Genomic DNA, 27,491 nt, shown 5'->3' on the forward strand with positions numbered 1-27,491 from the left:
CAAACAGACTAGAGAGAAATCATCCACGAGAATGTTATCTTCTGAGGACCAGCTAACCGACTAGCTATGTCTGCTACTACTCGAATACTTACTATATAAAGAGGTCTTTACATGAAGCTTAATTAAGTGCATTCTTTTATAACTCAAACATACAGTGAGAAGAAAATAATATAGGTACTCTAATATAAACACAGTGAGAAGAAGAAAATGAGTCCAACAGTCGTAGCGTTGCCGAGGCTTATTGAGCTGAGGTCGCAATATGACAATACGGTATTGCGATATGTAAAGGAAGAGGGGGAGGTGAAGGGGTTTGTTCAATTTCGTGGTGAACAGGTAGGGAGCGCAGACCCAAAGTTTGAAGTCCAGAGCTCCACAAATGGGAATGGACTGGTTCACTTGAGAAGCTGTTACAACAACAAGTACCTGGTGTTGAACGAAAACAACAATTGGTTTGCTGCCAAGGCTGAAAAGCCCGAGGAAGATCAATCCAAGCGTTCGTGTACACTGTTGAGGCCTACTTCTGTGGACGGGGATCCTAAAAAAATCCGACTTACCAATGTTCATATTGAAAATTATCTTTGCTTGTGGCGAGCAGCTGCACCCTATTATGGATGCATATTCGCAGGCGGCTCAGATCCGGATGCCTCCTCCTGTGACGTGTTTCATGTTATAGATTGGCAGGCATTGGTGTTTCTTCCCAAATATGTTACCTTTGAAGGTGATAATGATAAATTTCTCCAAGCCTACTCGTGTGAAGATCATGAATATCTTCAGTTTTCGGAAGCTAAGAAAGATGATAATCCAATGAAGGTGGGGAATGAGATCGTGGAGACTTCCAACGGTAACATTTGCATTCGTAACTTGCACTGGAAGAAATACTGGAGGTCAAGCACAGACTGGATTTGGGCGGATTCGACAGATCCCACAAGTAATGGTACAGAATTTGAGCCAGTTAAAATCAGCGACGACACAATCGCTCTCAGAAGCATAGCAAACAATTTATTCTGCAAAAGGCTGACCAGCAGAGACGTAGAAAGCTGTATTAGTGCCTGTTCTTATAAAATCGATACTTATTCCAAATTAAAGGTATCAGAGCTTGCCATTTCAAGGAAGATCGAAAATGTCAACTTCCGGCTCATGGATGCAAGGATCTACGGTGAGTCTGTTGTCATGATGTACAGTTCATCTTTTACAAATCATAGCAATGAAATCCAGGGGCAGACATTACACTTGTCATATAAAGATCCAGCATTAAGTACTTGGAGCTGGAACGTGTCGTTGAAGACGAGTGTTGAAACAAGTTTTAAGTTAGGCCTTCCAATGATCGAGGATGGCGAAGTTAAATTGGGGGATGAGGTTGCGGGAGCGTACCTGTGGGGAGAAACTAAGGACATAGAAGTAGAAAGATCCTTTAACTATGAGGTTAAGATACCACCAAAGACAAAGGTAACGCTACGACTTTTGGCAACCTGTGGTACATGTGATGTTCCTTTTTCTTGTGATCTGCACGAAGTACTTTATACCGGGGAAACACTTACCACTGAAATGGACGACGGGGTTTACACTGCCGTCAATAGCTATTCTTACTACCCTGAAGTCAAAGAGGAATCACTGATTAAGGATCATAATATCGAAGCTGCAGGATTTAAGAAGGTTGCTAAAGTGTCACCGTCTGGTGTGATAACTCCTATCTAACGACCTTGAATCAAGGTGGCAACTGGCAACATACCACGATGCTTTGGTGATGTTGGTTTAGTACTCTAAGCTATATACCCGTTTTATTATAAAATAAAGACTTTGTCGTTTATCAGGATTGTTATAAAAAACAGTCTATGTTTAAGCTGTATCTATGCTTACTATTGTATTTCTGTTGCTTGGTATGTTGAAAATATTACTATTCTCTCGCTCGCTCGCTCTCTCTCCCTCTACCTCTACCTCTACCTCTCTCTCTCTCTCTCGCTCTCTCTCTCTCTCGCTCCCTCTACCTCTACCACTCTCTCTCTCTCTCTCTCTCGCTCCCTCTACCTCTCTCTCTCTCTCTCTCGCTCGCTCGCTCGCTCGCTCGCTCTCTCTCAATCTCGTCTCTCTCTCTCTCTTGCTCTCTCTCTCTCAATCTCGTCTCTCTCAATATCCTCTCTCTCTCTCTCTTGCTCTCTCTCTTGCTCTCTCTCTCTCTCTCAATCTCCTCTCTCTCTCTCCTCTCTCTCTCTCTCTAGCTCCCTCTACCTCTCTCTCTATCTCTCTCGCTCGCTCTCTCTCTCAGTTAAAAGTTATTCTGTAGTAATTTGAAAATATCCTGCAAAGGCTTTCAGCACAGAGTATGCATCAGTATTAGTGATCTTCTGCATAATAAGGTGTTTCTATTCGTGATTCAGACAACACAGTTTGGAGGTGCAATGCTACATTTGAATTTGTATAAGATGCAAATGATGGAACCACACTCGATTTAAATGAAACTAAAATCATACTCAACTTTGCTTCTCTCTTCTTATGCTAACATCAAATGTGTTCCTATTGAATTTATCTTGTCCAAATGCTGACATAAAAAAAATGGAGAAACTATAATAATTAAAGAAAAAAAAAACACCTTATAATTCTGAAATATTTTGGTAAAATGTATTCTCTATTAATTCTTTAATTTAAATTATAATTTATATTTTAATATAAGTTTAAGAATTTCGAGATAAACTTTAACAGAAATTTCATAAGATGGTCATTCATTTGTGCGGATTTTATTAGGAATGTAAATATTCATGATAGTAATTTCAAAACAAAAGGATAGTAAGTAAATGAATGTCAATTAAAATTTTACATAATTTTCTCATAATTTCAGAAGAAAATTGTGATTAATCTCAATATCTTTTGTTTTATTTGAAAGACTATCGATAATTACCGTAGGTAGTTAGGTAAGACGGGTAAAAGACTAGTCAAGATATCATATTTTCTTTTTTACGGTATAATTAAACAGTTACATCAATATAATTATTTAATATGTAAATTTAAATACATGTTTTTTGCATCGTTGTGTGTGTTGAAAAATAATTTCAAAATATAATAAATAAACATGACATTTTGCATGTAAAATTCTGCCGCGGAACGCTAATTAATACTGTAAATAATGTAAAGTTCTAAAGCTTAACTCTGCGTAAGTAGCATGTTAATACTAATGAATAAAGTGAATTTTGCTGTAAAATGTTATGTTTTATACCTGAACTCTACGTAAATAGCAGATTAAAACTACACAATAAAGCGAATTATGCCGAAAAACCCTAATTAATACTACAAGTAATACAAATATTGTTATAGAACCCAAAATTTTGATCTGAATTCAATTGTTAAAAGATCTCATGATTTCAATACAAAATACAAAGTTCGGTTAAAGAATACAAAACTACAAAATAAGGCGAGTTCTACTCGAGAATCTTAGTTAACTTACCTAAAATATATAAGTTGTAAGAGTTCTTAGGCGAAAAGGTCTAGGAGGAACATAACCCATACTTATATTATTTAATAGTCGATATCGTACTTGATTTATATAATACAACCAAACTACTTTTATATCTATATTGAAGATAGAAGTATTATAATCATGATATGATTCAAACTTATTATTTTATTAAAAAATAAGAAAGAATTTTATAGAAAGTAGAAGTATCATTATTATTTCATGATTAAAACAATTTTATATTATATTAAATAATAACATAAAACTCTACCTGTAATAATAATAATAATTTATTTATTATAATTTCAATCATAATTAAGAACTTATCTCTATAAAAATATTATTTAGTATTGAGATTTTAATCTCGGCCCGTACTTAGCAAGGTTATCAACTAGTTAATAATTTTTATTAATAAGCGAAATCTCTTTTTAAGTGATACTTTGGTTTCACTCATTTTTTAGTTCAATCACGTTTTGGTTTCACTTTTTATGATTTATGTTATAACTCTAAGTGTATTATTTTTATATTTTTTGATTTCTATTGATTTATAATTCTATATATATTATTTTTACCCGTTTTTCTTTATTAATTATCTTTTTAAGTGGTACTTTGGTTTCACTTATTTTTTGGTCCCACCACCTTTTGGTTTCACCTTTTATGATTAAAGTTATAACTTTAAGTGTATTATTTTTATCTTTTTTGATTCTTATATGACTTGTAATTCTATATGTATTATTTTTACCCGTTTTTCTGTGAAAGAGGTGAGAAAGAAGTCGAGGGTAATTAGAAGTTAAGTTGAATTGTAGTTCAAAGATTTTGTAGTTATGTTAGATATCTGATTTAGGCTCTGTTTGGGATTGCTGTTAAAAATTGTTGTGCTGTTAAAAAAAGTGCTGCCGTAAAAATCAGATTACTGTTTGGTAATTTTTTTGATACGTATATGTTTTGATGCAAAAAATTAAAAATAATGATGTTTTTGGTAAGGTTTGATGGTGAAATCAGCATCTGCTTCCCGCAACAGCTGAAAAGCAGTTTTTTCTAAAAGCATGGGGGACTTGCTTTCTCTAACAGCAGCTTTTAAGCCAAAAGCACTTTTCAGAAAACCAGCTTTTAAATTTTACCAAACAGTTTTTTAACTGCTTTTCAGCGAAAAGCTGTTGTTGCTGTCTGCAACAGCAATACCAAACACACCCTTAATATATTTAAATAAATTATTTTTGTTTTAACTTTATGTTGAAAGGTGAAACAAATGTTTTCGGTAAATGAATTATTTTTGTTTTAACTTTATTTTGGAAGGTGTAAACAAATATTTTAGAAAAGTGTTAACTAATCGACCAAACGAAATCATATTTCGCTTATAATAATATAATATAGATAGATTGTATCAGTCAAGGTATAATAGGAAATAAAGGTATAATAGTGTTAACTACCGGAGCGATGACGATAAAATGCATTGAACTAGTCAAATTTTTACTCCAAACACATTAACAGGCAAATGCAGTTGGACTGGTCAAGCACACCTCTAAAATTCTAATGCTTCAGCCAGATCTAGTTCTGCTTCTATTGTGTTGGGGGATATTCCGATACTTCCAACATATTAATTTCTAAAACTATTGTGTAGGAGATTGAAGATGATTTAGAGATTTTGATGTATATTTGTTGTTTTAATTCATTAAACTATGTTGCTCGTGGTCACAGTTTATTTGGTAAATCAATAATAAAGATTTTCTTAAATCAATTATATTTATGCTTACAAATAAAATAAAACATATTTATGAAAACAACTATCATTAGTAAGGTGCCACATGGCCCATACGTGGAACGCCACATGAAACAATGTAAAGTCGCCATTTGGCATTATAAAGAGTCTCCATGTGGCATGACCAAAGTCGTCACATGGCATAATAAACATATGCCAAGTGGCACATCCATACGCACCACATTAATATGTCATGTAGGTGCCACATGTACTATTATCGCCACGTAAGCTTGTGACAAGTAGGCTGATTACTCATTATTAGTTATTCAGGTGATGTGGGGTCCACAAGTTATATTATCTACCAATTGACACATGTGTAGGTAAAGAGTCTTTCTCCGCCAACTTTTATCTACCAATCACTACCAATACTTTATTGGTAAGTAAATCTCTATGCTTACCAATACTATACTTTTACCTGCCTTTATAATTGGTAGGTAAAGGTCAAATTTCTTGTAGTAACCCCTCTGTCAACATATGCAGGGCCAGGTACAGGGACATTTACAATTCTTACCATAAAGAATGTAAAATGCTCACCAGCCATTCTCAGGCATACCGACTACATACTATATAAACATTCAAAATTCTACAAAAATACACTAGGAAACACCAAAAAATCCAAACTTTAAATTATGTTTGTCGGAATACTACTATGAAGTGAAGTCTGTAGGAAGCTATTGTATCATGCTCCTTTTATACTATTCAAATATCATTTAACAGATAAAAAAAGAACACCAGTTATCACTAATGTGGCCATTTAGATGTAAATCACTAGTGACGATTTAAATACAGCCCCTTAAAATGACACAAATTACAAGTCACTAATGATCGGCGTTCAAAAAATAGCTGGTCTTAACACAACAAATCAGTAGCTCTCAATTATCATTCTAATTTTGATTATTTCAGGACTCTCTATACACAAGTATACATACAATCATATAAAACCAAAAACTTTACAGAATCAAATACTAAAAAACAACACAATTACAAAACATAATCATCATTATCACATAAATGAAATAAAATAAAATCTCAAGTTCCTTAAACAGCGATCTCCGAATAGATGAATCACTGAGAGGAACAGACACAGAAAGCTACAACCAAAAAAATTAAATAAAATGAATGACACAAGTATGTAAAAATAATTACAATCTAATTAAAATGAAGAAAGTAAACCTAAATTAGATAAAGTTTAGAACAGAAACCTGTGCAATAACAGAATTAGCCATGAAAATGAGGTAAAAAGTAGTGTTTGTGTAATGAGCAGGACAAAACTATAGAGTTGGACCATGGAGCAGTTAAGTTGGGTAATGAGGAACAACCTTTAGGCTCATGGAAAGGACAAAACTATAGAGTCGTAGGAGTTTCAAGAGACAACTTGAGCGAGCACCCCGCATCACAAACCGTAACACCACTCAAACCACCATCATCTTTTAACATTTTCATAACACTTTCCACAGTTTTCGCATATATCCAATTCTAATATCCAATTGCACCTTATCAGTATCTCCATATATCTTCTTCCACCTATCAAACCCATTGTTATTAAAATACTCTCGGACCACTTCCTTATCGTTGCCGCCGACTTCTTCGGCTTGCAGTTGGCGGTGTTTCTCGGGGTCGGTGAGAGTGAAGGCGGCCACGATGGCGGCGACGGAGCTGGTTCCAATGACGGCGATTGTGGCGGTGTCGAGGATTTCGAGTTGGGGTGAAATGTCGGAGACTGAGAGGGGCTTTCGGGTCGGGTTGGTGAGAGTGGGGAATGGGCTGGGCTTTTTGAAGTGGAGTGGAGTGTGGGAGAAGATACGGTGGCTGGTTATGATTAGCTTACCGTGGAATTTTGGATTCAATACCCCTTCTCTATCTAGATTACTATCATCAAATGAGGAGATTGATGAAAATCACTTAATCGATGTGATTTTGAAAAACAAAATTAGGTAAGAAACTGGAGAGGTGACATTATTTTAAACAAATCAAGGTCAGAAATCAGAGATCGGAGATGGAAGAGCGGTAGAGAAACAATGAAAAATTGGGGGAGCAGACAAAAAATTAATTAAAGAAAGAAGTAGTGTGATTGGGAAAAAAGGGGGAGATAAGGGGGAAATGAAATTTGGAGGAAGGGGAAATGAAATTTCATTGAAAGGAATAGAAAAATTGGGTGAAAATGTGAAAATAGTTTAATAAATTTTTCAATTTACAAATATTATTATATTTATCATATTATATATTAGTATTAAAGAATTATTTAAATTTTTCTTATTTAAAAATATCAGTTATTTTTATACATGAATTTGTATTAATATTATAAAATTTCCTTAACATCGAAGATGGATTTTAAATTTGTTAATAATTTTTTCATATGACTAAAATCGATATATCTTAACAATCATATGGTTGGATCATTGAAAAAAATCATTTTAAAAATTAATCTTGTAAATCGGGAACGAGTCTCGTTGTCGGGAGAGGTACTTTTACGGGATTTTTCTAATCCTGACATGCAAGATTAATTTCAAATTTGTTAATAATTTTTTCATATGACTAAAATCGATATATCTTAACATCCGTACGGTTGGATCATTGAAAAAATTATTTTAAAAATTAATCTTGTAAATCGGGACCGAGTCTCGTTGTCGGAAGTGGTACTTTTACGGGAATTTTCTAATCCTGACATGCAAGATGAATTTCAAATTTGTTAATAATTTTTTCATATGACTAAAATTGATATATCTTAACATCCTTGTGGGTGGATCGTCGAAAAATTCATTTTTAAAATTAATCTTATAAATCGGGAACGAGTCTCATTGTCGGGAGTGGTACTTTTACTGGAATTTTCTAATCCTGGCATTCAAGATGAATTTCAAACTTTTTAATAATTTTTTCATATGACTAAAATCGATACATCTTAATATCCGTACGGTTGGATCATCGAAAAAATCATTTTAAAAATTAATCTTGTAAATCGGGAACGAGTCTCGTTGCCGGGAGTGGTACTTTTACGGGATTTTTCTAATCCTGACATGCAAGATGAATTTCAAATTTGTTAATAATTTTTTCATATGGATAAAATCGATATATCTTAACATCCATACAGTTGGATCGTCGAAAAAATCATTTTAAAAATTAATTTGTAAATCGGAAACGAGTCTCGTTATCGGGAGGTGTACTTTTACTAGAATTTTCTAATCGTGACAAGCAAGCTAAATTTCAAATTTGTTTATAATTTTTTCATATGACTAAAATTGATATATCTTAACATTCGTACGGTTGGATCGTCGAAAAAAGATTTTTAAAAATTAATCTTGTAAATCGGGAACGAGTCTCGTTGTCGCGAATGGTACTTTTACTAGATTTTTCTAATCCTTGACAAGTAAGATGAATTTTAATTTTTTTAATAATTGTTTCATATGACTAAAATTGATATATCTTAACATCCGTACGGTCGGGTCGTCGAAAAAAAGAATTTTAAAAATTAATCTTGTAAATTGGGAACGAGTCTCGTTGTCGCAAGTGGTACTTTTACGGGATTTTTCTAATCCTGACTTGCAAGATGAATTTTATATTTCTTAGTAATTTTTTCATATGACTAAAATTGCTATATCTTAACATCCGTATGGTTGGATCATCGAAAAAATCATTAAAAAATTTAACTTGTTAACATGGAATCTCATTTTATACAGTTATACTTTTACAATGGTTTCCTTTAAACACCATTGTGTAAAGATAAACTAAGACAATGCTTTTTTTATTATTATAAAACCGTTTTGTAAGTATATCATCTTTTTTCAATCTAACGGCTAATATCTAATCTCATTTCAATCAAGGGCTGTCATTTTGACACTTCAGCAATCCGAGTAATATGTTTACAACCTATCATGCGCTGTCAGCTCATCACGTGGTGCTTATTTAAATTATAAAATAACTATTTCAGACAACTGTTTTATTCCGTTGTATGAAAGTTTTTAAGACAACCCTTCTAAAAATTGTGTGAATTACACAACGTAATATCTAAAAGCTTGTATGAGACCAACTAAGACAACACTTTTGTTTTAACATAAAAACGTTGTATAAGAATATTCGTTATTTTTCGCTCTAACGGCCGATATCAAATCTCATTTCAATTAAGGGCTCTCATTTCGCCACCTCAGCAATCCTTGTGAATGATTTACCACCTATCACGTGCTGCCACCTCAATACGTGGTACCCATTGAAATTTCTCAGACAACTGTTTTCATTCCGTTGTTTGATGGTTTAGAGGACAACCTTTCTAAAAAATCGTTGTCTGAATTACACAATGTATGTCAAGACCGTTGTCTTATATCCCTATACGTTAACATAGTAACAACGGTTTGGAATCGTTGTGTTAAAGATCTACAACAACACTATATTTTAAAAACCGTTGTCTGACTCGATGAGAGGATATAACTTGTACAACAGTTTAAAAAAGATGGATATCCGTTGTTTGTTCTGAAGCTCACACAACTGTTTTTTCTGCAAAATCAATTCACCGTTGTATGATTTTTTAGGACGACGGTTTTTTTTAACCATTGTCTATCAAGTGTTGTCTGATTGCAAATTTCTTGTAGTGAACTCTAAGTGTATTATTTTTATCTTTTTGTATTCCTATATGACTTATAATTCTATACTAGCCTATGACCCGAGCGATGCACGGATTGCTTTAACACTTGAATGATTTTTTAATAATATAATTATATCTTAAAATTATTATATTTTGATATATAGTTTCAATAGTTGAAAAATAAATTGAAGAACATAATAAATTATAATAATAATTGTTTTGTGATAATTTGAGAGTTTACTGAAAATAAATAATATAATATCATATGTTGTTCACGGGACTCGAGCCCTAAACCTGTAGAAATTGTTAAAATAAAGAATATAAAAGTTTAAATATAATAAACTGTTGACGGGGTTCGAACCCCGAATCCATGAGAGCAGTTTAAATATTAATATAATAATATTTTATTATTGCATCCAACGGTTCTCATCTATCTAACTTTAGATCTGACGGTTGTTATTTGTCGTACCAAACAACTGTACCGAACAACCGACTACCAAATAGAGGGTGTTCTGCTTATAATAGTATAACCTTGAATCCATGAGAGCAGTTTAAATATTACTATAATAATATTTTATTATTGCATCCAACGGTTCTCATCTAACTAACTTTAGACCTGACGGTTGTTATTTGTCGTACCAAACAACTGTACCGAACAACCGACTACCAAATAGAGGGTGTTCTGCTTATAATAGTATAGTATAGATAGATATATTATTTTTACCCATTTTTTATATGTTATAAGCCATGCTTTTTAATTATTTTTATAGGTTTGAATCCTATTTTTAATTATGTTTTAAAATAAATAAATTCATAAATTGGCCCAACTAAATAGGTTCCGAAAAATATAAACCACAACCAAGTAAATAGGTCATGTGTTTAAATTGGAATTTTTATTTAGATTTTTTTAATTTTGTCGGTGGAATTTTATTTTAATAAAATGATATGAATATTATAGAAATTGTTTTGGTTTCATCCCTAAAAAATAATAAAATTGTTCAAACCGTAGTATGATTATAATTATATTTTCTTAGAATTCTAAATTATTTCTTGATAGGGTACTTGGTTTCATCATAGTACGGTTACGCCGTAATTTGGTTTCACCCTTATATTTCTCTTTTATGTAGAGTTCTATGTTGTTTTTTAACAAAATATAGATTTGAATCATATTATAATTACGATATTCTATTTTTCATAGAATTCTTTTTTCTTTTATATTAAAATAATAAAATTGAATCCTTTATACATTGTTATTATTAATTATTAGGGAAACCATCTTTTTAGGGGTACTTTGGTTTCGCCCTTCTTCGGTTATACGAACTTTTGGTTTCACCCCTTTTTAAATCTTACTATATCTCTAAATATATCATTTTTATTTTTTTATTCCTATATAACTTATAATTCTATATATAATATTTTACCCTTTTTTTGATTCTTATATACCATATATTTATATTATTTTTATATAAACAAAATCGTATATACATTGTAATTTCTAGATTCATACCTACAAAATTCTATTTTAGCACCAATACAAATTTATACATTCATAAAGAATATTTTATTAGAAAAAAATATGCAATCACAAATTATATAAAAACACAAATTCAGCTAACAATAAGAAATATAATATGTAATTACTTAGTAATGTTGATTTAACGTTTTTTCAAATTATTCATCAATCGTGTTGCTCATTACTTACCTAAAGTTTCGATGTAAAATGTTAGTTATGCCCTTTTGAACAACAGATACATAATAACGTTGAGTTTGTTGTCCTAATAATATTTGAGTTAATGAAAACTACATATAATTTAAAAGGAAAAATTGCAATAATCGTACAATTTTATTTATTATATATTTTAATAATAATTTTTTAAAAATTCTATAATCATTATTTAATATTGATATTGTTATGGATAAAAAACATGTAGTTATTTATTCCGTGTATTTAATGTTAGGGTTTGATAAGCTTCGAGCTTTAATGGCTGCACTTGTGTTTCATGGCTTGAATCTGCCCTCACAAGATGCCTACGTACCTTAGCGTATGCCAAGGATCAAGCCAAAACGTAGTTCTTGGTGATGCATGCCCTCGGGGCTATGGCAGCGAGAGCTCACCAAGGACGTAGTGACTTTCATGTCCTTCAAGGACTAAGTCTAAAACGTCATTCTAGGTAATGGCCTCGTGGCTTGTGGGATACCTTCGCGGTTTTACGATGCTTAAAGCTGTCTTCCAAACCGGGTTTAATAGTGGTGACGTATGGAGCTCTTGTCCAAAACGTTCTGCTGAAGTTGAAGGGGTAAAACCCTTTATATAGACGTTGAGAGTCTAGGAATTATGATAGAATTGGGTGACTTGATGGGCAAATCCCCTTCTCAAACTGGACTTTGTAGTCCTAGAAAGCAGGAATTAGTTTCCTTCTGAATTTGGGTTGCTTGGAGGCTACTTCTTGTAGAAGTAGTTATTTATTTGAACACATTCATTGGGCTGTTTAATTAGCCCCTTTATTAATTATGAATTTAATAAATAGTTAGGGTTTTGGGCCTCATTAATTGGGCATTCTCCTTTGACCAAATCAGGTCTAATTAATGCGACATTAACTCCGCAACTAGGGTTATTTTTATTCCCTATCATTTGCCCCCCAACTTCTGGGAAACACACTCGATATTCGTAGAAGTTAGGTTATCTCTTACCCTATCTGGGTTATCGTTTTTAGCATAAAGTATGGAGTGACCTACAAATTTACAATGATTTTCCTTATCCGAGGCTTCAGGATATTTTCTGGAATTTATATAATTTTCCATACTCATTTTCTTACCTTATTCCTACTTTTAGGAATTTTCTGGTATTTTCCCTTAATTTTCGGGAATTATCTCGTACTCGTAGATATCTTCTCTAAATTTTTAGGAATTTTTTTGGTACCTACGGGTATTTTTTATAATTTTTCCTAATATTTTAGGAATTTTTCCGTACCTCTGGGTATTTTTCATAATTTTTCCTAATATTTTAGGAATTTTTCCGTACCATCGGGTATTTTTCTAATATTTTAGGAATTTTTCCGTACCTCCGGATATTTTTCATAATTTCTCCTAATATTTTAGGAATTATTCCGTACCTCTGGGTATTTTTCGTAATTTTTCCTAATATTTTACGAATTTTTCCGTATCTCCGGGTATTTTTCATAATTTTTTCTAATATTTTAGGAATTATTCCGTACCTCTGGGTATTTTTTATAATTTTTCCTAATATTTTAGGAATTGTTCCGTACCTCTAGGTATTTTTCGTAATTTTTTCTAATATCTTAGGAATTTTTCTGTACCTCCGGTATTTTTCTTTTTATTCCTGGTCAAAATTCGACCAGGATGCGTTCTGGTCGAACTGATTTTAGACCAGGATGCGTCCTGGTCGAACTGATTTTAGACCAGGATACATCCTGGTTGAACTATGGGTCATTCCTTCATCCTGATCGAACTCATTTTAGACCAGGATGTGTTCTGGTCGAACTGATTTTAGACCAGGATGCGTTCTGGTCGAACTGATTTTAGACCAGGATGCGTTTTGGTTGAACTATGGGTCATTCCTTTATCCTGGTCGAACTCATCTTAGACCAGGATGCGTTCTGGTCGAACTGATTTTAGACCAGGATGCGTTGTGGTCGAACTGATTTTAGACCAGGATGCGTTCTGGTTGAACTATGAGTTGATTTGTCATCCTAGTCGTATGGATTTTCGACCAGGATTCTCCCCTTTTTCGATGAACACTCTCGTCGGATTATGGGCTATTTCAACACTCTGGTCGAATTGATTTTCGACCAGGAATCCTGACCTCGTATACCAGGAATCCTAGTCTTTTAGACCAGGAACTCTGAATTACGGGTTACCAGCCTTTTAATGGCCATAACTTTTCGCTCTTTGCTCTGATTTGAGCATATAATATACCGAATCGAAGCTTATTACGAGCTCTAACTCATAATGGCATCTTCATTTTTTTTTTGCGTGCCTTGATCCCTCAATTTGGACGGAAAGTGGCCTAGACGAGCCTTCAATCAATGTGGCCTCTACGAGCCTTATTTTTAGTTAGTCCAACCAGGTGAGTTGTCCTACTTAGATTCTCAACTAGATTAAACCTTGAGGTTTAAGGTATGTTGAGCCTGAGTACCTTATTTTCTCAAAATGTTTCCAAGTTTGTGGGATCCTTGTCCCAAATATGTTTATGTTTAGGGACGACCCTTCGAATATAGATATTGCCTTTCCTTTCTGCCCAACTTAGGATGCCTTGATCTTTCTGAGGACTAAGTCTCTCTATCGATGAAATCTTTCTTTTTGTCTTACATTATAGTCATCGAAACTTGTTGCAGATGCTCAACAATCCCGGGGTTGGCTTTAGTGAATTTAAAGTATGTGTCGTCGTGTCTTCCTCGTTCTCCCCGGGCTCAAAGACCTCAACCTTTGGAGTTTTTTGAGTGATTCATAATGGCATCATAACCTCAGCTTTATCATCCAGTAAGAATGGAATAAGTCCTATCATTTCTTTGCAAGTGGCATATCTGCCTAGTCATTTCTCGAGTATTCGTCCCTCTTTCAGTCCATCAAGGATTACTCAACTTCCTGTGGAGCAGGATTTACTATCACTCTTCTCACATCATTGATGTTGTATTGTCCTCTATCACCCGTCACTAGGATTCATGGGAGTTCATACCTTTATATCGCACTTTTTTACGGGAATTGTGTCACTTGGATGTTGGTTATACAACTAATGGTTATAGCCTTAATCTTCTTTGTGTCAGGATCTACCTCCGGGCACTGCCTATGGGAATGTATCAAGAGTATCAATCTTATACGTTGTAAATGAGACATGGGAATTGGTTAAAATCAATATCTCATAAGATTTCCAAACTACACGTGTGTGCTTCCGAAATCAAGTATACTTTCCTCTCACAATCTTTGGCATCAGCCATCATCTTTGGCTAATATAATCTAAATAGGATACGTTTTAAGTGTCAACCTTGCCCCCCGAGACCAACTCCATTTTTCGTGTTCTCAGGCATTTCAGGTAAGGAGTTACGAACTACTTCTTGTATAAATTCCTTGTTATCGGATCAAGCTTCAAAGCTTTTTCCAGCATTTTTCATGCTTCCATGGCATCGTCGGGTCATCGACTAGTTTGAGTCGAGACTTCTAGGCAATGAGTCCTCGCACATATCGGTGTTATCAGCTTTGTATTAGTTTTTGGGTCTTTGAGACTTAGAACTAAAAACTTCCCGTATAAGTTTGTATCTCTTGAGTCACGACCCTCATGCCTTCCTTCCTCAAGATGTAAAATTCATCAAATTCAGTCATGACTTTACAAGTCTCTCATATCTTGTTGGCGAATCTATTGATTCTAAAACTCCAGCCTTCTGGTCGACTTATCTTTAATTCAGATAGCCTGGTTGAACCGTATTTTGATCAGGATTCAGTCTCCTTTCGAGCTGAATTCTGCTCAACTACTTTTTATTCTGGTGTCAGCCCTGCCCCCCGGGTGCTGCTCATGGATGACCTTCTTTCGAGGTTAGTTCCGCTTCTAGGGTCCCAGGTATTCCGAGTACGGAATCACAAAGAATTTCTTACGTAACACCTCTCAACCAGAGCGTACCTAGGCGCTTTTCTAATGGCTTTCATGCCTCATATGCATTGGGCAATCACTAGTTTCTAGGTAAACCTTCATAAAATTAACCCAACAATTTTCCACACCTACTGTTGGTATCAACTTGGAATTCATGCTTCAGGTTCCGAAATTTATAAATCTTTATCGTTGAATATGCAAAATCAAATAGGACATTATCCTTCATGATTTCCTCCACTAGGATGTAACTTTACGTAACATCCATCGAATTTATTCACGGCTTCGCATGCCTCTTTCATACTTTATTTCGAATTCCCCATTTACTTGAGAAATCACCAACACCGAGTCTCCATAGACTTTGAGGTTTTCAACCCTCAAGGTTCAAGCTAAACCAAGTCTGACCATCGAGGCCTTATTTTCAACTTCGTCATTCGTTATTGAGAAATCCGATGTCGAGGTTAACTATATCATTAATCCGTCATGAATTTGCAACACTTACTTTTGTTTTGAATGTTCCATTAAAATAGAAAACCAAATAGTACTTCAGTATGATATCTATATCTTGTCCTACATGTTTTTCGTAGGCCATCAACAGTCTTCATCTTTTTTAATTTTCATCAACATGCGGCTTCTTGGAGTATTAAAATGTGCACACTTGGTTAATTTCGGTTCTCTGTTGTTCTTTCTTGTGGGGAAAGTCTCCATCAGAGATACTTATCGTTAGCATCATACTTTTGATCCTCCTTTTGCTTCTAGTTGTTATCTTATCACCTCCTATCTGAGGTCAAATTCTTCTTCATGTTATTTATTTTCACCTCCCCGCTGTTGCAACCGATGTATGTTTTTCATATTGGTTTCGGCCAATGATAACTTAAAGTTAACATCCTAGGCTCCTTGTTGGACTATCAAAGACATCATACCATTCAAGTATATGATTATCTAGGATTTTCTTTGAATCGGTCTAGGTCATATAAAGATTTTTTTTATCCTCATTTCATGTTCTTGGGGATGCAGTGTGGCTCATGCACTTTTACACCATAATCGAGTCATGCCCCCCGGGGTTTAAGAAAATGTCACGCGCTTTATAAAATCGTGCATCGGCTGTTGTAGTAGAGAGTTTGAAAACTTTTCTACATGGTTATGCGGATTACTGAATCCATCATACAGCTAGATTAGGGTACCTTCAGCTTCCTTGAAATATAGGTATTTGTAGTTTCTTTCGTAAAGAGATACGTTAAATCATTCAAGCCTTAAAAGGGCATTAAATATTTGTAATCAACCCTTAGAATCTCCGTCTTCCTTTTTATGGAAGGTCGTTTAAACCAACTATATTGGGTAATCGACCCTCGGGGTCCAGGCTTTCCAAATTTTGCAAGTAGTCGAGTTTGTTGTTCCCTTTTCAGGTTTCTTTTCCTCCATTAAATCACGAGTTTGATGAGACGAAAATCTGATCTTCATTCTCCTAAGCTTTCAGTCCTTGAGGTCCTCGAGGCTTGGGATATCCTTCTTCGGTCGGTCACTTCATGGACGTCACCTTCTTGGAGTGGCATCCTTATCACTTCAGATTTCATCATCCTCTGTACAGAGACTGGAACAATCAAAAACTTGGTCATTGATGGGTTTCAATCCTTGAACATAAGGGGGTGTACAGCCTTTGCAAGGTTGATGTTGAATTCTGCTTCCTTGGTTATAACCTTTGAATTCATATCCCGGATCGTCCCTGGTTCAGGAAAGGATAACATTGGTAGAGCTAAGGTCTCAATTACCATCTGAAATTGGGGATTGGACCCTTAAACTTGAGGATTCTATCATTCGAATTTGGGGATCTTAAATCGTCTCTTCGGATTAAGATCGAGTTTTTACCTAACGCATCTCCCAACTTGTTAAATCTTGTTGATGTGCTCCTTATGAGCTCGAATTCTTTTTCGCAATGGGTCTAGGAATCATCCTTTCACGCCCTCAAGACTGAGAACGTTTTCTGGCAATGGGCTATTTGTTTCATGGCTCGGTCACCTTATCAGATGGACGATCAATGTCCTAGGTATTGGAATTAGAGAAATCTCAAAATCTTTTATGAATGAGGATCAGCCCCTGGAAATACCGGAATTTATAATCCTACTGTGTTCGACGCTGAAGTTTACTCTAGTCAGGTGGGTTAGCGTTTCTCCTAGATGAAAACATAATTGTTAACATCTGAAATCTGATTGGGGTTTCGTCGCCGAGTTTTACCTTCCTTGAGATTGGGGATCGGTCCCTAGAATTAGCTTTCGGGTTACAGGGAATCCCATTATTGTGGGACCAGCTTCAGGGTTTTGTGATCGAAAGTTGTGGTGCTTCAAAAGGTGGAAGCGACAACTTGAGTTATGGCTGGTAGATCTTGATCGCTTTATGTTTCTAGATCTTTTTGGGTTTCCGAATGTGTGCCTCATGAGCACGGATCCTATTTTTATGACTTGGGGATTCATCCTTTCACGTCTTCGGGGCTAAAACCGTCATTTGATAATAGGTTCCTTAATCGGCTACAACCTTCTTGAGGCGATCTCTTCTTCATATGAACAATCACTATCCTCGTCATAGGGATCACATAAATCATAACTTCTCCCTTCAATAAGGTTTAATCCTTATAAATTGCGAGGTTCGTACTCCTCATGTACTCGACGTTGCATTCCTCCTCAAAATTTTACATCCCATAAGGTGGGTGATCATTCACCCTTGAGGGAAGCTCAATTATTAACATCTAAAATTCCGATGCTCATTAGTGAGAGTACCATCTATAGTTAGGGACTCTTCCCTTGATTCTTCATCCCCTTACGGTTGGAGACCGTTGTACCAGCAGTTGGGTAATGGGGATCTCTGTCCCTGAGAGATTAGTCTCTCAAATATTGAGGTTTGATTGTGGTGGAATCCCAATGTTGGATGCAATATTGTGCATCTCATCAGGTGGTTTCTCGGTGTTTCTTCGTGCTTTCATGGTTGTCATCCTTTTCCCACAGACGACGCCAAATGTTATGGATAAAAAACATGTAGTTATTTATTCCGTGTATTTAATGTTAGGGTTTGATAAGCTTCGAGCTTTAATGGCTGCACTTGTATTTCATGGCTTGAATCTGCCCTCACAAGATGCCTACGTACCTTAGCGTATGCCAAGGATCAAGCCAAAACGTAGTTCTTGGTGATGCATGCCCTCGGGGCTATGGCATCGAGAGCTCACCAAGGACGTAGTGACTTTCATGTCCTTCAAGGACTTAGTCTAAAATGTCATTCCAGGTAATGGCCTCGTGGCTTGTAGGATGCCTTCGCGGTTTTACGATGCTTAAAGCTGTCTTCCAAACCGTGGTTTCATAGTGGTGACGTATGGAGCTCTTGTCCAAAACGTTATGCTGAAGTTGAAGGGGTAAGACCCTTTATATAGACGTTGAGAGTCTAGGAATTATGATAGAATTGGGTGACTTGATGGGCAAATCCCCTTATCAAACTGGACTTTGGAGTCCTAGAAAGCAGGAATTAGTTTCCTTCTGAATTTGGGTTGCTTGGAGGCTACTTCTTGTAGAAGTAGTTATTTATTTGAACACATTCATTGGGCTGTTTAATTAGCCCCTTTATTAATTACGAATTTAATAAATAGTTAGGGTTTTGGGCCTCATTAATTGGGGATTCCCCTTTGACCAAATCAGGTCTAATTAATGCGACATTAACTCCGCAATTAGGGTTACTTTTATTCCCTATCAGATATTATGATCTCGATCCGTGCTTCGCACGGTTATCAACCAGTTATATCTTATATATAATTGGAGTAAGCGGGTTCTCATCGTACGGTCTGGTCGTCACCGATAACTTAGGGTTAACTTCTTTTAAAATAATAAAATATTACATATTATGTATCCTCTAGCCTATTAATCTATATTATCTTTGCAAACTTATGATAAATCAAAATTCTTTACATTCCATAAAATCCTCATGAAAATTTAAATAGTATGGTTTTATTTTTATATGTGTTATGTATGGATATTAAAATAATAGTATCAGTAATAAAAATAACATAAAATTAAATCTAATGCAAATAAAAACGTAAACAACATTTGTATATGACAATTATTCAAGAAATAATTTAGAAGAGGATATGTTCGAGAAACACGGGCATTTGTTAATATAAATATCTAAAAACTCCGAGGAAAAAAAGTAATACAAGTACAATAGGTATATATAGGAATAAGTAATAATAGTTAAAAACTCTTTATCAAATATATGATTAGTTATTATAATTGTATCAAACACAATTCGATAATATTATTAATTAAAAAATTACTTTGCAAAAATACATAGATATCAAATATATTAGTTTACAATTTTTATAAAAAAAATAAAAACTGATGTAAAGGATTTACTATGATATATTTTGGTCGTCCCTTTAAAAGTATAATTAGCAATTAAAAATTATAAAATATTATTATTTGTAAATTATTCATCAAAATTTCTGAATGGGATTTGAATATACATTATCTTACAATTTTTACAAGAAAAATTACAATATTATAATATAATGAAAGCGACTAAAATATAATATATAAAATTTGAAGATTTTAAATTTAAAAAAATATTAAATTACATGACAATATACAATAACAATTAAAACAAAAGGTTAATACTAAAAAATTGTATGTAAATATTATTATATAATCATTTTTTAGAAAAATATTTTAATATAAAAAAGAATTATAACTAATAAGAATAAAGTTTCCCCGTGCAATGCACGGGTACAAAACTACTATTAATAAAGAGTTTAGATTAGTTTCCCTTGGCTGTATCAATAGATTTTAGGGCTGCAAATGAACAGAGTCGTTCGTGAACAAAACTCGGGATCGGCTCGTTTAAGTGAACTCGGCTCGGTTCGTTTTTTTAAACGAGCCGGTCTTGAACATGAAAATGAACTCGGATAAATAAATGAGCCGAGCCGAACTTTTTGTCTACTCGACTCGTTTAGTTCGGGCTCGGCTCGGAGTCGGCTCGAACTCGGTAACTTGACTCGGCTCGGATAAAGTTTATATATATTATAAATAATAAATTATTACTAATCACTTAAATATTTTTACTAGCACATTTTTTCAGCATTTATTAATAATTTAATTATTTTAGAGATTTTGTATATTTTTCTAATTTTAACACTTACTTTTTTTTAAATAAACTATCAAATTGTTATTATGATACATTCATATTCAATTATTCATATTTCATAAACATCATTAAATAACTTGTAATTTACATAAATCAAATTTAAGTAAAAAAACAAAACATAATAAAATTTGACACCGTCATTTTAAAAAGTAATGTACGATTTATAAAGTTATGAATGTCTCAATAATTTAAAATAAAATGATATAGCTAGATTAAGAAATAAGTGTAAAGTGTGAGTGTGCATATATAATTTTAAGTTAAAACTAGTAGTTGATATCGATACAACTTGTAAAATTATAAATTATAATTTAAGGTTATTCGATTGAAAAATATATTCAAAATATTAGTTGACAACTCGACTCGGCTCGAGTTCGGCTCAGTTCGGTTGTTCGTGAACAAACCCGTGTTCGGCTCGGGCTCGACTCGTTTATTAACGAGCCGAGCTTGAACATCACTTTCCGCTCGGTTATTAAACTCAGCTCGGCTCGGCTCGGACAGAACTCGGCTCGGCTCTGTTCGTTTGCAGCTCTACTAGATTTTGTGCTGAATAGGTTGCATGTGCTATAATAGATTGTGTTTGTTTAACCCTTGCCTCTGATTCTCACCATTCTCACCTATATCGAATTTATATGAACATATACTAATGAGTATTCTTAGATTTTTAGGCCATTCATTAGAAATACAGCTTATTTCAACAAGAAAATCCCAAGTTGTTGTTACAGCCGGCATTGCCACAAAAGACTTTTCAAGAGTGCGGTTTGAAGGACATGATGAACAGTTTTAGGCTGTCTTGTTTTAAATTTTTTCGGGCATAGCTTCTGCAACTTCCTCGACACTTCAGTAATTGGATTGATGCATTTGGTTCTTGTTGGTTGGTTTCATATGTTATCCAAATTTCATACATGTACCAAAAAATAAGAAAAATAATTATAACAATCCTACGACAAACACGTTTTAAACAGCAACACATCTTCATAAACAGCATCATACACATCTGGGGCTCTTCATTATGCACTCCAGGAGCTTAGCTTGCAACACCAGATTTGCCATAAAAGCACTTAAATATAGAAATTACTTAGGATAGCAATCCAAATTTATTTTAGTTCAAATTATTCCAACAAACAGAACTGAGATACAAGCTTATATCAAAAATAGAAACTGTTTCCTGATAGGCATAGAGTATGAGTACTGATCCAACAACACTAAAGCGTCGCGTGGGGATGTTTATGTTGCTAGTTGCCCCCTTGATTCAAGGTGGTTTTAGTAAGGAGTTATCAGTGATTCCTCTTCGATCACATTAAACACATCACATGACGAGGCATCCGGATTTGAGTAACCTACATATACGCATCCATAATAAGGCTCACCTGCTCGCCACAAGCACAGATTATTCTCAACATGAACATTAGTAAGTCGGATTCTTCTAGGATCCCCGTCCACAGAAGTAGGCCTCAACAGTGTACACGAACGCTTGGACTGATCTTCCTCGGAATATTCAGCCTCTGCAACAGTCCAGTTGTTGTTCTGGTTCAACACCAGGTACTTGTTGCTGTAACAGCTTCTTATGTGAAACAGTCCATTCCCATTTTCCGACTTGTGGACTTCGAACTTTGCGTCTTCTTGGCTCCCTATCTCTTCACCATGAAACTTAACAAACCCCTTCACCTCCCCCTCTTCCTTAACGTATCGCAATAATGTGTTGTCATATTGTGATCTGAGCGCAATAACACTTGGCAACGCTACCACTGTTGAACTCATTTTCTTCTCAAAGTTAGGTTAGTTTTCTTCTCAAAGTTAGGTTCTGGCTAATTGAAAAACTCAAGACCAGTCTTATGTATTGAAAGATTTTGAACATTCAAAGAGGGAGTAAAGATGAATTTCTGCCAGAACACGAAGTCTTCGTCTTTTTTTAACATTAATTTGACGTGACATCAATCTTTAAACAAAGATCCTAACAAACATAAATTTGACTTATTAAGCTGACAACAATTTTTTTTGACAAAATCTTACTTCTAACAAACACAAGTTTGACCTTATAAGAGAGGGATATCAAAATTTTACAACCAAGATCCTAACAAACATAAATTTGGCATTATTAAACATAAATGTGACGTTATTCACGTTTTTGTTTACAGTATTTTTTTTGAGTAATGATATTTACCGCGTTTTAATTCAGGATTATTGGTGCGGAGGAGTATCCAGGATTAACACCACTTTAGCCCAAAATATTAATTTAATGATAATTTATATATTTATAGTTACATAATGTGGTGAACATGGTGTACCTGAATACCTTATAATTTTCCATGTTTTATTGTAATTACAAAAATCCTGAAATTTATAATTTTTCCAAATTAAATTTCCAACTTTAAAAAACATCAAAATATTAGTTACCTCAATTATCTCATCAAAATAACTTTGAAAATTATTAAAAAAATTCAACACTCTCCCTCACTTGAAAACTCAATTACTACAAGAACTTAAGAAATAAGAACTGCCCTACCTAATCTATATCTCACTCCATTACCATTAAGTATTGGTTGGTATGTCATAAATTTTCATTGTTTTTTAGCAACGTGAATCAAATTTTAGCAGGTCACAATTTAATGGATCAGTTAGTTGTAGGAATGAATGCAGGTCTTAATAATCTTCCATCAGTTCCAGGCCAATATGAACTTCACATGTTATAACAGTGAATGTAGTACCATGAGTCTTCAATATGGATCTGTTCGTTGTTTAGCAACGTGAATCGCATTTCTGCTGGTCCACCAGAATTAAATCTTCTGATTAGCTATGTCTCTAGTCCGTTCACTATATAAAGGGTCATGACATGAAGCTTAAGGGCATTCTATAACTCAAACAAAATATATATGTACCTTGATATATCCACAAGTGAGAAGAAAATGAGTCCAACAGTCGTAGCGTTGCCAAGTCTTATTGAGCTCCGATCACAGTATGACAATACATTAATGCGATACGTTAAGGAAGAGGGGGAGGTAAAGAGGTTTGTCAAGTTTCATGGTGAACAGGTAGGGAGCGCAGACGCAAAGTTTGAAGTCCAGAGCTCCACAAATGGGAATGGACTGGTTCACATAAGAAGCTGTTACAACAACAAGTACCTGGTGTTGAACGAAAACAACAATTGGTTTGCTGCCAAGGCTGAAAAGCCCGAGGAAGACCAATTCAAGCGTTCGTGTACACTGTTGAGGCCTACTTCTGTGGACGGGGATCCTAAAAAAATCCGACTTACTAATGTTCATCTTGAAAATTATCTTTGCTTGTCGCGAGCAGCTGCACCCTATTATGGATGCGTATTGGCAGGCTGCTCGGATCCGGATGCCTCCTCCTGTGACGTGTTTCATGTTATAGATTGGCAGTCACTGGTGTTGCTTCCCAAATATGTTGCTTTTAAGGGTGATAACGATAAATTTCTCCGTGCCCTATGGTATCTTAAACATGGATATCTTCAGTTTTCTGCCGCTAATATGGCAGATCATTTAATGCTGGTGGGGAATGAGATCGTGGAGACTTCTAACGGTAACATTTGCATTCGTAACTTGCACTGGAAGAAATACTGGAGGTTAAGCCCAGACTGGATTTGGGCGGATTCGACAGATCCCTCAAGTTATGGTACAGAATTTGAGCCAGTTAAAATCAGCGACGACACAATCGCTCTCAGAAGCATAGCAAACAATTTATTCTGCAAAAGGCTGACCACCGGAGGCGTAGAAAATTGTCTTAATGCCGGTTCTGGTACAATCGATACTTATTCCAAATTAAAGGTATCAGAGCTTGCCATTTCAAGGAAGATTGAAAATGTCAACTTCCGGCTCATGGATGCAAGGATCTACGGTGAGTCTGTTGTCATGATGTCCAGTTCATCTTTTACAAATAATGGCAGTGAAATCCAGGAGCAGACATTTCACTTGTCATATAAAGATCCAGCATTAAGTACTTGGAGCTGGAACGTGTCGTTGAAGACGAGTGTTGAAACAACTTTTAAGTTAGGCCTTCCAATGATCGAGGATGGCGAAGTTAAATTGGGGGATGAGGTTGCTGGAGAGTACCTGTGGGGAGAAACTAAGGACATAGGAGTAGAAAGATCCTTTACCTACAGGGTTATGATACCGCCAAAGACAAAGGTAACGCTACGACTTTTGGCAACCTGTGGTACATGTGATGTTCCTTTTTCTTATGCTCTGCACGAAGTACTTTATACCGGGGAAACAGTTACCATTGAAATGGAGGACGGGGTTTACACTGGCGTCAATAACTATTCATACTACATTGAAGTCAAAGAGGAATCACTGATTAAGGATCATAATATCGAAGCTGCAGGATTTAAAAAGGTTGCTAAAGTGTCACCATCTGGTGTGATGACTCTTGTCTAATGACCTTGAATCAAGGTGGCATCTGCAGGATCAGTACTCTAAGCTAGCTACGGTTTATATTACTAAATAAAGACTATGTCGTCGTCTATCAGGATTGTTTTCAAAAAAAATTCTATGTTTTATGCTTGTATCTCAGTAGTACAGTTATTTCTATGTTTGTACACTGTTTACTTAACCACATTATCAATAAAATTCTTATCAGCATCTTCTAAGGTTTAAGTTGAACATACATTCGGACAAGTTCAGAACAAACTTACTGATTGTATTGAACGTACTAACTCAAATGGAAAACACTACAAGCAGATAAGTAAAACAAACTGAGTTCACATCTCCTACAAATACTCCACTAATCCAACTAAACCAGGACTCTCCTAAAATCTCTCTAACTGATGTACGACTAATTCAGTCAGCTATATATATATATATATTAGCCAACTATTTATTAAGACAAAATAATATAAATAAAGCTTAGATTAAAATAGTTCCAACAAAGCCTTGAGGGACGCAACAAGAACGCTTTCAATGTTGAGTGTTAAATTTGAGTGATGAGCCAGCTGTGTATGCACATACATATGTAGACATTACACTTTCAATCTGCAAGAGGAAAGAGATAGAGGCTAGAATACGATTTGCAGATTGTTCTGCAAATGAACTGTTATCGTATAATTTTTGTTTTCAATTTATAATCTCTGATCTCAAGAAACTATCACTAGTTGTTTAGTACTCCTTATTTTCTTGTAAGACGATCCACAGAAGAAATTTACGCATTACCTAGTAAATATGGCTTGTATTTCACCAACAAATTATGTGTCTTCTGAGTCTGTGCAGTGCAGACTGAGGACGCCAGCTCGTATATATAAAGTTCCTGTTACTAAAAGTAAATGGAATTGAAAAGAACATGTTCTGCTATGGGGTAAGGCTAATTTCAGATAATTACGGTAAAAATGTTGAACTAATCCTCTGCGAAATCACTTAACAGTGAAATCAAAAACAATCTCAGCCTAATAAACTAGAAGGATCATGCTGAAAAAGAGAGGGAAAATACGTTTTTCAATGTATTTTTCAGAGAAAGAGCAGTTTGCTATCGCCTATCACAGTCAATGCATCCTCTGATTCGTCTGTTTAGTTTTTAGGTTTCACATTAACTTCTGCACTATAGATGTTTTCACATATCTGTGATATCATGATCACACATTTTCTGTTATTTGTAGACAGTATGCAGTTATGTAAAGTGTATTAAATCTTTTCACTACGCAACATTGTCACTTCTATTGGTATAGTTGTTATAGTTTTGTATAAAGTTTACGTTCATTTTATCAATCACATATCATCAGAAATCAAATTAGCACAAATAACGATATATCTTTCATATTGTTTAACAAATGTAATCGTAGAAATTATACTATTTTTATTTCATTGTAGTATACCTAAATAAATTAATATTTTAATTAAATAAATTATTAAACTAACATTAAACATGTATATTACGAGAAGGGTGTCGACTTTTAAAATTTTGTTAGTTATATTTAAAATTTTGTAATATTTGATTGAAATGATCACGTTTATTTGTTAATTGCTATTTTTTATGATTATTAAATTTTTAAGTGTATAATAATTCTTCTAACTAATTACTCATGTAAATTGTCACAATTTTTGAAGCAACTATTAATATTGGTATCAAATTATTTTAAAATAATAAAATTAATTTTTAATATTTTTAGTAATTTACAAATAAAAATTTGTAAAACACGCGGGTAAGTTAATTAGAATTATAAATAATTATATATTAATTCTTATATACAACAGGTAATCTCTTTTTCTATAAAAATAAAATATAGTTTTTAGTAATTTTGATAAAAAAATGAACGATCTAAAATTTGTAAAACATATTATATTCTTTGTTTTCAATATAGTTAAGTGATATATTGATGACTCTAATCTCGCTTTTTTATCGATCAAAGGTCGATTTTGTTAGTTACAACTATTTTTATTTTATTTTAGCAAACTAAAATACAAAATGAACTACTACCTCTTGGTCTGTGCTTGAATTTAAACTGTAATCACCTAAATATAATTTATATTCAGTTTAAAGGATAGTTTGTATCGTGAGATTTCATCCCCGTTAACGGAAAATGGGAGATAAATATGATAAATATTTATTTAAATATCATTTTTATTCATTAGTTAAAATTAATGATACAAACAGTTCCTAAACACTTTTACAATAGACTTGTATGGGCAAAAAAAGTTATTTAAACTCAACCATTTTATTTGGTTTTTTGTAAATAAAAGTTAAATAACATTTTATTTTATATTAATTATTATAATTGTTAATATAAAATAAAACATGACAACAATATTTTAAGACAATTATATTTGGACCATTTTTACGTATCACAATAATTTCTTCTGTATACTATTACATAAAAAATATATAACAAAATTTTTGTATCGTCACGTCAAACTTGATTATGTTAATGATTATGCAATATATAACAGAAATTTTAATTTATATTATCAACCGTCAAATAATTAATCTCGCTCGACAA

General features: G+C 34.1%; 3 protein-coding genes across 3 annotated transcripts; 2 read left to right on the forward strand and 1 right to left on the reverse strand.

Moving 5' to 3' along the window:
* Window positions 1-207: 207 nt before the first annotated feature.
* LOC141720125 (uncharacterized) lies at window positions 208-1,695 on the forward strand. The gene has a single exon (XM_074522480.1). It carries the CDS (start codon window positions 208-210, stop codon window positions 1,693-1,695), a length of 1,488 nt encoding a protein of 495 aa, XP_074378581.1.
* A 20,116-nt stretch (window positions 1,696-21,811) lies between these two features.
* Window positions 21,812-22,309, reverse strand: LOC141720126 (uncharacterized). The gene has a single exon (XM_074522481.1). The coding sequence runs from the start codon at window positions 22,307-22,309 to the stop codon at window positions 21,812-21,814; it is 498 nt and encodes a 165-aa protein (XP_074378582.1).
* A 1,145-nt stretch (window positions 22,310-23,454) lies between these two features.
* LOC141720127 (uncharacterized) lies at window positions 23,455-24,942 on the forward strand. Its single transcript, XM_074522482.1, has one exon. The coding sequence runs from the start codon at window positions 23,455-23,457 to the stop codon at window positions 24,940-24,942; it is 1,488 nt and encodes a 495-aa protein (XP_074378583.1).
* The last annotated feature ends 2,549 nt before the right edge of the window (window positions 24,943-27,491 follow it).

The sequence above is a fragment of the Apium graveolens genome, chromosome 4 (assembly GCF_009905375.1).
Source record: "Apium graveolens cultivar Ventura chromosome 4, ASM990537v1, whole genome shotgun sequence".
Lineage (NCBI taxonomy): Eukaryota > Viridiplantae > Streptophyta > Magnoliopsida > Apiales > Apiaceae > Apium > Apium graveolens.